General features: G+C 39.1%; 1 protein-coding gene across 1 annotated transcript in view; it reads left to right on the top strand.

Annotated features, from left to right (window-relative positions):
- The window catches only part of PLA2R1 (phospholipase A2 receptor 1), a 163467-nt gene that overhangs the window by 88127 nt on the left and 60583 nt on the right, over window positions 1-14757 (top strand). The window contains exons 11-12 of the mRNA XM_007941852.1: window positions 5944-6146; window positions 8772-8917. Coding sequence (XP_007940043.1) covers window positions 5944-6146; window positions 8772-8917 — 349 coding nt within the window. The remainder of the gene's footprint in view (window positions 1-5943; window positions 6147-8771; window positions 8918-14757) is intronic.

Raw genomic sequence — 14757 nt, 5'->3', positions numbered from 1 at the left:
GTCTTCCTCTTTTTCATTAACTCTACTTTACCAAACATAATGTATTTCCCCAGGCTCTGATCCCTCCTAATAACATGTCCAAAGTACATGAGACAAAGTCTTGCCATCCTTGCTTCTAAGAGGAATTCTGGATGTATTTCTTCCAAAACAGATTTGTTTGTTCATCTGGAATTCCATGGTATATTCAATATTCTTTGCAAACACTATAGTTCAAAGGCATCAATTCTTCTTCAGTCTTCCTTATTACTTGTTCAGCTTTTGCATGCATATGAGATGATTGGAAATACCACTGGTGGGCTGGGAGCATTTTAGTCTTCAAATGACATCTTTGCTTTTTAACACTTTAAAGAAGTCTTTTGCAGCAGATTTGCCCTATGCCACCCATCCTTTGATTTCTTGACTGCTGCTTCTATGGGCATTAATTATGAATCCAAGTAAAATGAAATCCTTGACAACTTCAATCTTTGCTCCATTTATCTTGATGTTACTTATTGGTCCAGTTGTGAGCATTTTTGTTTTCTTTATGTTGAGGTGCAATCCATATTGAAAGCTGTAGTCTTTGAACTTCATCAGTAAGTGCTTCAAGTCCTCTTCACTTTCAACAAGCAGGGTTGTTTCATCTGCATATTGCAGGTTGTTAAAGAGTCTTCCTCCAATACTGATACCCCATTCTTCTTCATTTACTCAAACTTCTTGTATTATTTGCACAGCTACAGATTGAACAAATATGGTAAAAAGATACGACCCTGACACACACCTTTCCTGATTTTTAATCATGAAGTGTCCCTTTCTTCCATTCAAATCACTGCCTCTTGTTCTAGGTATAGGTTTTGCAAGAGCATAATTAAATGTTCTGGAATTCCCATTTTTCACAGTGTTATCCATAATTTTTTATGAACCACACAGACTAATGCCTTTGAATAGTCAGTGAAACACAAGTAAACTTCATTCTGGTATTCTCTGCTTTCAGCGAAGATCCAGCTGACATCAGCAATGATATTCCTCATTCCATGTCCTTTTCTGAATCTGACTTAAATTTCTGGCAGTTCCCTATTGATATATTGTTACAACCATTTTTTAATTATCTTCAGCAAAATTTCACTTGTATGTGATATTAATGATGTTGTTCAATAATTTCCACATTCTGTTGGATCATCTTTCTTTGGAATGGGCACAAATATGGATCTCTTCTAGTGAGTTGGCACAAATGAATAAGCACCTCCAGTGCTGCATCTGTTTGTTGAAACATCTCAGTGGAGCCTTGTTTTTCATCAATGCCTTCAGTGCAGCTAGGATTTCTTCCTTTAGTACCATTGGTTCTTAATCATATGCTACCTCCTGAAATGGCTAAATGCCAACCAGTTCTTTTCGTATAATGACTCTGTATATTTCTTCCATCTTTTTTTGATATTTCTTACATGATTCAACATTTTGTCCATTAAATCCTTCAGTATTGCATCTAGAGGCTTAAATTGTTTTCTTCAGTTCTTTGAGCTTGAGAAATACCAAGTGTGTTTTTCTCTTCTGGTTTTCGAACTCCAGGTTTTTGCACATTTCATTATGATACTTGCCTTCTCAAGCTGCCCTTTGAAATCTGTTCAGCTATTTTGCTTCATCATTCTTCAATTTGTTTTAGCTATTCTAAGTTCAAGAGCAAGTTTCGGAGTCTCTTGTGACATCCATTTTGGTCTTTCTTTCCTGTCTTTTTAATGATCTTTTGCTTTCTTCATATTTGATATTCTTGATATCATCCCACAGCTTGTCTGGTCTGCGGTCATTAGTGTTCAGTACATCAAATCTATTCTTGAGATAGTCTCTAAATTCAGGTGGGATATACTCAAGGTCATTCTTTGGCTTTCATGGACTTGTTTTCATTTTTTTTTTTTTTTAACTTGCATATTAGTATTGGTGGTCTGTTCCACAGTCAGCCCCCTGGCCTTGTTCTGGCTGATGATACCGAGCTTCTCCATAATCTCTTTCCACATATATAATCCATTTGATTCCTGTGTATTCCATCTGATGAGATCCACATGTATAGTCACTGTTTATGTTGTTGAAAAATATATATTTCTAATGAGTAAATCATTGGTTTTGCAAAATTCTATCATGTGATCTGTGTCATTTCTGTCACCAAAGCATATTTTCCAACTACTGATCCTTCTTCTTTGTTTCTGGCTTTCTCATTCCAATCACCAGTTATTATAAATGCATCTTGATTGCATGTTTGATGAATGGTCAAATAGCTTTATCAAATGGCAGAGATTAGAATAGTGAATAGGAATTTTTTAATTGACTAGGAGTTCAAACCCTCCAGCCACTCCTCGGAAGGAAGGTTGGGCAATCCTACTTCCGTAGTGATGCTGCCTCAGAAACCCAAGGAGGGGTTGCTATGAGTAGGGGCTGACTCGACGGCAAACAACAGCAACAACAACAGGAGTTTCCCCACTGATGTTTGAGGAACAGACTGAACAGGGGACTAAGGTCAGAAAATCAGCTTAAGTTGAGATTCACCACTAAAAAATAGGAAGATAGTTTTTATCCATTGGGAAGTTAGTTATAAAATTTAGGAACAATTTCTCTGGAAGGGAAAAACACCTTTGTTCTTTACCCACACCCATACCCTTATTGTTTAGCTTGACAAGCATCCGCATGATATAGGAGAATTATAAATTCATTTTATATCTCCCCTAGCCCAGCCTCCTTTTATTACACCACTTTACTACTTCTTTGGGGCTGAGACTAAAATTTGGGTCAAATGTTCCATTAAGTTAACCACTTTAGAATACCAATAACACTCCTGCAGCACTTTTCATCTTCATAGCGGTTTACTAACTTCTCCTTCTTCACTAATGAAGATGAGTTCAATATCTATAGAGTCTAAAACCAAAGCTATTTAATCATTGTCTGATGTGGGAAAGTGAGACAAACTGCAAGACTAACAAAAAAAGCATATTACATTTTAAACTTGCTGATTCAAACTTTTAAAAAATTCTTTGAACATGTAGGCAGACTTCATGCCATAAAATCCCAGCTTTTCTTATGGGAAAGGCTAAGATAAAAGTAATAGCAACATCTTAGGGATGTTTTGGGGCTTCAGTGGTACAGTCAACATGCTCTGCTGCTAACCTAAAGACTGGAGGTTCTGGTGTATCCATTGGTACCTCAGAAGAAAGGCCTGGTGATCTGCTTCTGAAAAATGAGCCATTGATAAACCCCCTATGAAACACAGTTCTACTCTGACACTCGTAGGGTTATCATGAGTCAGAATCTACTTTATGACAACTGGTGTAGAAATGTTTTTAGCCCTTCATATCTTAAAGTGTTTTTTAAATACCTTTTTTCATTTGATCCTCATGAAAATCCATGGGAAGCAATGAGTTATTATCACCATAGTTTAGACAAGGCTTATTAATTAACCTGCTCAAGTTTTGAGTTACTAAATATTTTCACCAGGACTAGAGCCCCAGCCTCCATGTTCCAAGTCAGAAGTTCTATCTACAAGGTAGTCCACCTGTGCTCTACAGTAACTAGAGGTCTCATTGAGGCCCCTGTGGGCAGGCTGAGAAAGGAAGGATGGGGGAATCAGGCTGAAGTGCAGGGTTTCCTTCCTCTTTCAACTAGAGCAACTCCACAGATATATTAAGTTTGGGGATTCTGCATGAATTTGCACAGTTCGATGACATTAGAATTTCATTCAGCAGAGCATACATCATCTGTAGCGTTCATGACCCAACTAGAATGTGAGCTGCATCCCACAGTTACCCTCTTCAGGCTTGCACAGCTTCGTGCATGGAAGGGGCAGTTTCATGCTATAATCTCTCCCCCATGCCTTTTATCTTCAACACACATTAGCTGTTCTGGGCCAGTAATGGCCTTTATATGGATCACCTGTCCCTTGATTCCCTTTTCTTCTATATGGCTCACACTTACCATGTTTCCTCTCTTAAGACTCAGTCGTTTCACCTTGGCAGGTCTCTTTGGTGCATCAGCACATGCACACACACGGCTGTGAGCCTCTTGCTGAGCGATAGGGACTGTTTTGTTCAGGTTGATGACATGCCTAATGCATGGTGTGTACCAAGGTTGTTGTAAATACAAACATCTGCTCTTTAGCTCTCTTACTCTTTATCCTCTTTCTTCGAACTCTTTTCCATTCCTTCCAGAAAGGCTTTTTTGTGTCTTCCTTTGTCTTCCTTTCTCACTCCTACTCTTCATTTTCTCTCTCCTTAGTCTTTCCATAAGCAGAAAACAATCAGAACATAAGGATAAAGCTAGTTATCTATCAAACCCAAAGCCATTAGTTCTGAAGGGAAACTAAGCAAGATAAATATCTAGCACCAAAACAAACAAACAAACTCACTGCCTTCAAGTTGGATCCAACTCATAGTGACCCTTCCTTGGGTTTCCAAGGTGGTATCTCTACGGAAGCAGATTGCCCAAATCTTCCTTCTGAGGAGTGGCTGGTGGGTTTGAACTGCCAGCCTTCTGGTTAGCAGTCAAATGCCTTAGGCACTGCACCACCAGCGTTCCTTCTAGCACCAAGTGTCTACATTTTTAAAAGTGCCTTTCAATCCAGAATCATCACAATCTTCAAATGTCTCATCTGTAATCACTTGTTTTTTTATAAGTACTCTTTTCTCCTTTACCTCCTTCAAACAGCAGCTCAAATGCCACTTCCTGCAAATCTCACTGATGTTCCCAGGCAGATTCCATCACCCCTGCTGAAGTCTCCCCACAGAACTGTAAATACAACTTTACTATAGCACTTAACACATGATGTTTGTTGCTATGGACCATTTATGTGTCTGTGTCCCCACTAACCCAGGAGTTGTTTTTTGTTTATTTCATCCTTCTATCTTTACCAGTTAACATACAACCTAGCGTGACACATTACAGATGCACAATTTTGTTGTTGAATGTTGATGATTTAATTAATTAAACGATCACCCTGGAGTCAAGGAAAAAGTAGCTCACTCTCACTCAGTTTTTATTCTGTTTCCTACTATTCTTCTCTGAAATTTTAAGTGCCTTTTTTAAATGTTTTATGGGTTTTATAGATTTTTGTTGGCAAACTTGAAGATTGAAACTCAACTTATGAATTGTTTCTAGGGGAAAATATGTTTTATGTTCCAAAATGTTCAAACATACACAAAATAATAAAATGAAATTTTTTCCCCTAACAACACAGATTATCTATCACCTTTCCCAATATTTCACACAAACTGAGAAGATGGAAAAAAAATCTCTTTAATTTTCTTTTAAATTCCTCTCTCACTTGCTGCCTCTCGTTCCTCTGATTTCTGCCTCTGGTCCCACCCCCATGTTTCACTGCAGTTAGACTCTACCTCAGTCTCTCCATTCTTCCTTGGTTTTCTGTTGTGTCCCTTGCAGCCTTCGTTAAATCCATTACTTATGTCAGTATTTTCCCCTGTTAAATTTGGTTCTCAGAGAGTAGTCACTTTGCAATTTTCATTGTTGCTTCCTCAACAACAATGAAAATTCCTTGTGTTTCAAAGCACAGCATGCAGTGTATGTGCTCAATTAATGATGAGTTAAATTCTGTGCATACGTAAAAAGTATAAAGATTTCAAAGTAGGGGGATGTTGGCATTTGAGAAGATACGGGGGTTATTTTTGTTCCAAGTAGGAGCAGTTCCTAGTTACTTATATATGCCAACTGAACTCAAAGCAGACAATGCCCAAATTTCAGGCCCAATAAAATTCAGCTGCAACAGTCTGTCTTCTCTCACTTTTCCATCTTCTAATTCTTTTCTCCAGAGATGAAGATAAATAACATAATCATGCCAGTAAGCATCCTTTTTCATCTTTATGGCTCTTGTTTTGGGTGCTTATTATGTTTCCATTATTCAACACTCTAAGCTGTCTTTCGAGCATGAAACGGTTGAGTCATCTAGTATTAAAAGTGCTTATTTTCTGCTTTTAGGTTACAGTGGTGGCTGTGTTGTGATGCAAGGAAGGAATCCACCTGGTCGCTGGGAAGTGAAGGACTGCAAACACTTTAAGGCAATGTCCTTGTGCAAGGAGTCAGTCAAAATGAGCGGAGAAAAGGAGCATGAAGAGAGATGGCCTTTTCACTCCTGCTCTTTGGACTGGGAGTCAAAGCCTGGTCTGGCCAGTTGTTTCAAGGTGATGCCAAGGTTGCATGAACATTCTCAGCAGGACCAACATTATTTAAATGTGATCTCTGTGTCCCAAATTCCTTTATTCTAGTACATAAAACAGTGGCTGGCAACAGCAGGTGTTTTATCAATATTTGACCAATCCCCCATAATATTAATGGCCTCCTCATGAGAATTGATATCGAGGGCAAATCACATGTTGCTGTTATTATCAAGCAGATACCAAATGAATGAGGTAGACACTCACTGGGTGTTAGAATGGTGTGATTCTGTGTTATTTGTAAACATACATAAAGTCCTTGTTATGAAACAATACCATTCTGCTGTTAAGGATAGCTTTTGGGTCTTGCCAGACACTTGAAGATCAAACTAATTAATATATACACTTTATACATACAAGGAGCCCTTGTGGCACAATAGTTGAATGCTCAACTGCTAATCAAAAGTTAACAGTTCAGACCCACTCAGCAACTCTATGAGAGAAAGATCTGATGATCTGGTCCCATAAAGATTACAGCCTAGACGGCCCTATAGGGCATGTCTACTCTGTCATATGAGGTCACTGTGAGTTGCAACTAACTTGATGGCACCCATCAACAATTATACACACGCATATACTCACACACACGTCTATCTCTATCATCTCTAAAGAAGTGTTCATTTGCAAATCAACTTCAGAATTCTAGATTTAAATCAATTTCTACAATCTTCTTGTCAGAAATACACTTTTTTAAAAAATATAATAGTTTTATGTTTGGTGGGGTTTTTTTAGTTCCTTTTACAAATAGAAATTCCCCCCCAAATCCTGGGAGAAGCTCCTGCCCTGTGTTGGGAAAGTCCTCTTCTCTTAGAAGAGTTCTGCAGGGTGGCATAGACACAATCTCTGTCTTAAGATGTTGCAGTCTCAGATGGCATGAAGTGCGTGGCAGGCGCTCATCTGAATGTGCATCCGTATAATCCTACACCAAGTTCATAGAATAATGAACCCAGAAGTGACCTCACAGAACAATAAGTTAAACCTTGGAAATGAGTAAACTGAGGCCAGTGAAAATGAGGTGAATTAGTGATTATCATGGTTACTTATTGACAGAGTTTAAAAACTCTGGAATAATTTGGAACTCCCAATCCAGTGCTTTTCCTACTATATCTCCCTCATATGTCAACAAATGCATGGTGTATTTGATGGGCATGGGTAGTTGGATTTATGAGTTTAGAGTGAGTTGGGAAGAGGTTCCCAGAGGAGATGAGTTTTGACATATAATTTAAAAGATGGAAAGGCAGTGCTGTGGTACACAAGACTCAGAAAACTATTCATTCTGGTCTCAGCATATCAGAGGCTGGGAAGTCTGGCCATAGAATATCTGCCTAGCATCAGAGGCTTAGGCTTAGTATGAAGTGATTAAAAATGAGGGTGTAGAGATTAGGGTTGGACGCTCTTGATCTTCAAGCCCTCACCCCTTTCTTAAATAAAACCAAAAGCAGACACTATATTCAACTGACTTTATGCTGCAGTGAGGATAGCTGAGAAAGAACAGGTAATTTAGGCACAGGTGAACGACTGCATCTGTCAGTCCAGCTGAGATCCTAGAAATACACCTGACCCTAGGTGCCAGATCTCATTTCTTGCCATGGGGACAGTCAAACTTGTAGTCATTCAGCCAACTCTAATTTTCCAGAAGGTGAGGCAGAAATGCATGGACTGTGGAAGCAAGAAATTCTGATTTTACTCCTAGTTCTGTCAGTTTGTAGTTGTGTGACTTGATGTGCTTTATATCTCTAAGCTTGAGTTTCCTCATCCCTTGACAAACATTTATTGAGAAACAAGTATATACCAGTCACAGTAGATTTATAAAAAATAAAGTCCTCAAGGAGATCACTCATTTATAAAACTGAGTTTATTTATTGTACCCTTCATGATTGTGTTGTAAGGATAAAATGGGATAATAGTTTTACAGTATCTAGGTACGTTCTAAGGAGCCTTGGTGGTACAGTGGTTAAGCACTTGGCTGCTAACCAAAAGATTGGTGATTTGAACTCATCAGCTGTTCCACAGAATAGATCTGATAATCTGCTTTTGTAAAGAAAGATTACAGCATTGGAAACCTTATGGACAGCTGTACTCTATCATACAGGGTTGCTATGAGTAAGAATCAACTCAAAGACACACAACAACATATATATTCTAGTTCAATAAATGTTATTTATTCCCTCTGGGTCAAGGTTTTCATGCACAATAACAACAACAATTATATTGCTGTTATTTTCCTGCCCAAAATTCAATGTTGTTAGGCACTGTTGAGTCGCCTTCAACTCATACCAACCCTGTGCACAACAGAACAGAACACTGCCCAGTCCTGTGCCAGCCCCACTATCCTTGCCATACCTGAGCCCATTGTTGCAGCCACTGTGTCAATCCATCTTGTTGAGGGCCTTCCCCTTTTTCACTGACCCTCCACTTTACCAAGCATGATATCCTTCTCCAGGGAATGGTTCCTTCTGACAACGTGACCAAAGTAGGTGAAACCAAGTCTGGCCATTCTGCTTCCAAGGAGCATTCCAGCTGCACTTCTTCCAGAACAGATTTGCTCACCTTATCCATGAATAGTGTTATTTTTTTTCTCTTACTCTCTAGGTATTTCATAGTGAAAAAGTCCTGATGAAAAGAACTTGGAGAGAAGCTGAAGCATTTTGTGAAGAATTTGGAGCTCACCTTGCAAGCTTTGCCCATATTGAAGAAGAGAATTTTGTGAATGATCTCTTACATTCAAAATTTAATTGGTAAATACTTGTTGTTGTTGCTGGTGTGTGCAGTCGAATTCAACTCAACTCAAAGTGTGCCATCCTTGGGTTTCCAAGGCAGTATCACTATGGAAGTAGATTGCCCCATCTTCCTTCGGAGGAGTGGCTGGTGGTTTTGAACCACCAGCCTTCTGGTTAGCAGTCAAGTGCCTTAGGCACTAAGCTACCAGAGCTCCTAAATACTTGTTAATATTGAAAAACTGCAGTCAAATTTTCAGTGTCCTGGTAATGCCTGTTTAAGGATGAACATCCCAAATACTTGTTTAAAACCCTAAGTATTTGTTTAAAGCCAAAAAGCAACTAGCCACTAGTTCTGAAAGAAAAAATATATACATGAAGTTGTATTGCACCAACTTCTCATTTCATAAAACAAAAGGCAATGTCACAATTATTTTGATATTTGAAATCTCAGTGTGCTTCAAATCATATTTTTACAACTTTTTTTGCCAGCCGCAGAAGTTACCTAGCCCAGTATTTTTCAAAGTGTTGTCTGAGGAGCCTGAAGTTTCCTGGAATCTCAAGAGCAGGAAGAGGTCCAGTAGGCAGAGCTCCAGCCAGCTTACCATCTAGTTATTTTGTATATAACAGGCTTCTATGGAAGATTTTGCATGACAAAAATAGTCCCAATGATTAAAATTTAAAGCTCCAATCCAAGCCCTGAATTCTACGTTTGAGGAAATATAGGTTAATTATCTGCTTCCATCTTACAAGTTTACAGAATCTTGAATTCCATGGAGTTAGAAAATCAAATCAGTTTAAGTTGGAAGAAAACTAGAAGGTTCCGTGACTTCCCACCCAGTGCAAGAATTCCTTTCACCACATTCCCATGGTCATCTACTGTTGCATAATTCTGTCCACTCTCAGAGCCCCCCTTACTTGGGAGAAAGCCCATTCCATTGTTGAAGGATCAACTTTCTATTAAGCTAGAAGTCTGCCTTCCTCAATTTGAAGCCAGAGCAATACAGATCTAGTCGACTCCATTTTCATTTAAAGACAGCCATTTATCATGTCTTCTTCTTTTTTTCAATGTAAATTCTTATTGTGATTTGGGCAAAATTTTAGAAATTTGGCTAAAATTGAGAAAATTTGATTTCCATTCAACAATTTATATACATTTTGTTTTGTGACATTGATTACAATCCCCACAATATAAGAGCACTCTTCCCACTTCTTCCCTGTTTTTCTTGTTTCCATTCATCCTTCTTTCCTATCCCTTCCTGCCTTCTGAGCTTTATTTCTGGGCAAATACAGCCCTTTTGACCTCATATTGTTGATTGTTCTAAGGAGTGCACACTTCCCTGGTGTTACTGTTCATCTTGCAGGCCTGTTTATTGTTTGGCTGAAAGTTGAGCTACTAGAAGTGAGTTCAGTTCCAGGCTTGAAAGGTGTGTAAGGGCCATAGTCTGGAGGTTTCACCAGTCTCTATCAGACAAGTAAGCCTGATCTGTTTTAGGATTTTGAGTTTTGTTCCAGATTTTTCTTCCACTCTATCAAGGACTTCCTATTGTGATCCCTTTCAGAGCCATCAGAAGTGGTAGCCAGGCACCATCTAGTTCTTCTGGTCTCATAATCCTAGAGGCTGGGGTTCACATGGCCCATTAGTCATTTGGACTAATTATTTCCTTGCATCTTTGATTGTCTTCACTCGTCTTCACTCCAGACAGGGTGAAACCAATAGTTGCACATCTCCATTTAGTGAGTCCCCCACCCCATAATCTCCTTCTCTAGAATATTCTTGTCAATCAGCACACATATTGGGTGTGTCTACTTTGGAAAGGGCACTGATATATGCACAACTGACTGGAGAATCCAGAAGACATAATGGGAAAAATTCTGCTCCTGAAGATGTTGTAGTCTAAGAAAGGCATGCCTCCATAACTCCATGCATTTGTTCAATGAAAGAAAATGTAGCACCAGGTATTCTACTGCAACTTGTGGGAATCTAGAGTCCTGATGAAGCACTTGCCTAAATTCTGGGACAAATCTAGAACCGTTTCTTAAGAAAGACCCAAGCCTTCCTCTTATATTTCTGTGTAGGATACCCTGTAAGAAGATTAATATGTAACATCTACCAGGTTATTGATATGCAGCATCTACAAAAGTGACCTTAAAGGTGGGAGTCTAAAAGTGGGAATCCGTGACAACGTCTTCCAATATGTGTCCCATTGAGTACTTGTAGGGAAACAAGGATTTATGATCAAATAAGTGTGCGAAACATTGCATGATCTTAGAAATTTGCCATGTACATTAGCATTATAAAGACTGTTAAAAAGAAACATTTTCTTTGACCATAAAATCTTTTTTTTGAGATCACTTATTATATTTGACTGCTGACCAGAAGGCTGGGGTTCAAACCCACCAGCCATTCCTCGGAAGGAAGATTGGGCAATCTACTTCTGTAATGATACTGCCTCGGAAACGCAAGGAGGGGTCGCTATGAGTTTGATCTGACTCGATGGCAGTGAGTTTGGTTTTTTTTTTTTGTTTTTTTTGGGGGGGTATTATCACCCTATAGGAATATGACCTGAGATCATGGTTCCCAGGCCTGGGTTATTATCATAATTGCTTGGGACACCCTTTAAGACAGGGACCTCTGATACTACACCAGAGCCACTGAATCAGACTGGCAAGTTTAAGAATCTTCTTGGTTAATTGGATTATTAGCCAGGTGTGAAGCCACAAACTCAAGCAATATGTGATAGTCCACATTATTCTAAGTTGTAACTTTACTTCATTCCTACGTTGTTGTTATGTGCCATCGACTCTGATTCATAGCAACACTATAAGACAGAGTAAAACTGCCTCATAGTCTGTAATCTTTACAGCAGTGGATTGCCAGGTCTTTTCTCCAGTGAAGCTGTGGGTGCAACATATGATTTCCATTTTGCCAAAACTACTAAAAGTTAGTCAAATCTGATGCTTAATTATAGCAAATATACCAGTTCTCATACTTAACATGTATGCTTCTTCCTCCTCTCTATGATACTGATTTTCTGTTTCTATTTTATGACCTCTCTCTTTCTCTCCTTCTCTCTTCTCTCTCTCTCCCTCTTCCCAGGTAGATGTGTGTGTGTGTGTGTGTGTGTGTAATGAAGGAGCCCTGGTGGAGCAGTGTTTAAGCATTGAGCTGCTAACTAAAAGGTCAGAAGTTCAAACCTACCAGTTGCTCCATGGGAGAAAGATGTGGCAATCTGCTTCCGTAAAGATTTACAGCCTTGGAAACCCTATAGAGTAGGGTCTCTGTGAGTTGGAATCAATTAGACAACAATGGATTTGGTTTTCTTTTTAAATATATATCTGAATACAGATACAGAAACATGCAAAACATACATGTGTAAGTTCATTAAAATATACACTTTCAGGAAATTGGTAGAGAGAAAATAATAACCAGTGCATCTTCTAGGAGCCAGTATATGTAAGAAAAAGGCAGAACTCTGAATTCAGTGAGGAAAGGAATGAAAAAATTGTCAACGTACGGAGAGTGACATGGGTTTCCAATCTATGCCATTGATATTAATGTGCCCGGCTTAACCTTAAGGAGGCGGTTCTCATCTTGCTGCAACCTTAAATGTAAGATGTCGTCATCACAGTGATCAACTGGACGCCAGTGACCTCTCTGATTTTATAAGTTCCATTTTACTTTCATTTTTATCATTCAGGCAGAGTACCTCAAATTTTCTGAGACTGAATGGATACTTCAGAGTGGACTTGCTTCTCTGCACTAAAGAAAATAAAGCATCTGTCATGATTTCTGAATCTTTTAAATCTTTAATTCTTCAAAATTATTCTCAGAAAATTATCTCAGTGAGATGGTTCATTGTACAATTAGGCCTTCTTGCTTGATTTATTGAGTACTCTGTGGTTTGACATATTTATACTCTGCCTAATAAGAGGGAAGATGACTCTCTATGGAGCTTCTTGTCAAGTCTAAACCAGTGGTGACTGCTGAAGTTAATCTCTAATGGTTCAGACTGATTCACTGAGGAATTACTTATATCAGGATAAATAATTTTACTTTATTATTAATTTTTACTTTTTGCTTTTAGTAGGTGGTAGTGGTGATTAAATTTCAGAGAAGACATGAACATTTGGCAAAACAGCAAGAAATTTAAGTCATGATCAAGTGGTTGAAAGTCCTTAGGGAAGAGATGTTCCAAAATTTCTTAACAGTGTGCTCTCCTATTTTCTTAATTTTTTTATTGTGATTTGGGTGAAAGTTTTTACAGAACAAATTCATTTTCCATACATCACTTCACATATACTTTGTCTCAAGACATTGACTGCAATTTCCCACAATACAACATCTCTCTTCCCACTTCCTCCCCATAGTTACCTCTTCCCTGTGTCCTTCCCGCCCATGCAGTCCTGCCTCCCAAGCTGTCTCCTTGTGCGTACATAGCCCTACTATTCTCCCATGATTGATCTCTCCAAGGAGTGTATCTACCTAATGTAAATGTTCAGCTCATATGCCTTTCTTTTGTTTTGTTGGAAGCCACAGGGATGCGTCAATTCCAGACCGGAAGGGCAGCTAGGGGCCATAGTCTAAGGGGTTCACCAGGCTCTATCAGACCAGCAAATCTGGTCCCCTTTTCTTTATGATTTTGAGTTATGGTCCACATTGTTCCCACTCTATCCAGGATCTCCTACATAGATCCCCCTCTGATTACTTGACAGTGGTAGCCTGGCACCATCTAGTTCTTCTGGTCTCATAGTCATATAGGCTGAGTATCGCATGGTATACCAGTCCCTTGGATTAATTGTTTCCGTGTGTCTTTGGTTTTCTTCATTCTTTTTTGCTGTGGATGAGGAGAGACCCATCGTTGCATCTAGATGGCTGCTTGCAAGCTTTTAAGATCCCAGTTGCTACTCACCAAAGTGGGACATGGGAGAATGCTGTTGTGTAGTATGTTATGCCAGTTGAAATTGATGTCCCCTGCGAATACAGTCCCAAGCCCACAGGTCCAACTACTCACTCCCTCTGGGTAGCTGGCTGTGGCCAAGAAATGACTACAACCTTGTCCCTTGTCAGGTCTACCATATACCCAGGAATTCTTATAGAACATACCAGTACACTTGTTGAAACATTGTCAACCCTATACATGGTCATGGGCCCACTTCCCCTGCATAGGTATATCTAATTCTTCAGCCTGTCCACCCATCTATCCACTCGTAATCAATGTTTGTCTTCACTGACAGTGCAGTACTCTATGTGCAAAAGGGTTCATCTTTGTTGTCTGTACCTCCAATGTACCTCTCTATGTGTTCTTCTTCCTCACTGCCACTGGGTTGATCACTAACATTTGGTACATTGCCCTTCCCATCACCAAAATCAATACTTGTCTCTACCTATCTAGCAAAATTCCCTTCCCTCCCCTCCTCCCCCCGCCATAATCAACAAATAAAATTTCCTTCCTTATATAAACCTTGCCTTGACTTTTTGCAATAACAGACTAATACAATATTTGTCCTTCTGTGATTGATTTATTTCACTCAGTATAATGTCTTTCAAGTTTATCCACAAATTATGTGGTGTTTTGCAGATTCTACTTTATTCTTTAGGGTTGCAAAGTATTCCATTGCATGTATGTACCAAAGTTTGGTTATCCATTCTTCTGTTGATGGGCATCGAGGTTGTTTCCATCTTTTGGCTATTGTAAATAGTGCTGTGATGAACATGGGTGTGCATATGTCTTTCTTGTCATGACTCTCACTTCTTTAGGATATATACCTAGTAATGGAATGGCTGTGTCAAATGGTAGTTCTAATTCCAACTTTTTAAGGAATCACCATATTGCTTTCCACAGTGGTTGTACCATTTA

The sequence above is a fragment of the Orycteropus afer genome, unplaced genomic scaffold (genome assembly GCF_000298275.1).
Source record: "Orycteropus afer afer isolate SDZICR_OR568_19922 unplaced genomic scaffold, OryAfe1.0 scaffold00084, whole genome shotgun sequence".
NCBI lineage: Eukaryota > Metazoa > Chordata > Mammalia > Tubulidentata > Orycteropodidae > Orycteropus > Orycteropus afer.
This window is presented reverse-complemented; position numbering and strand designations above follow the sequence as displayed.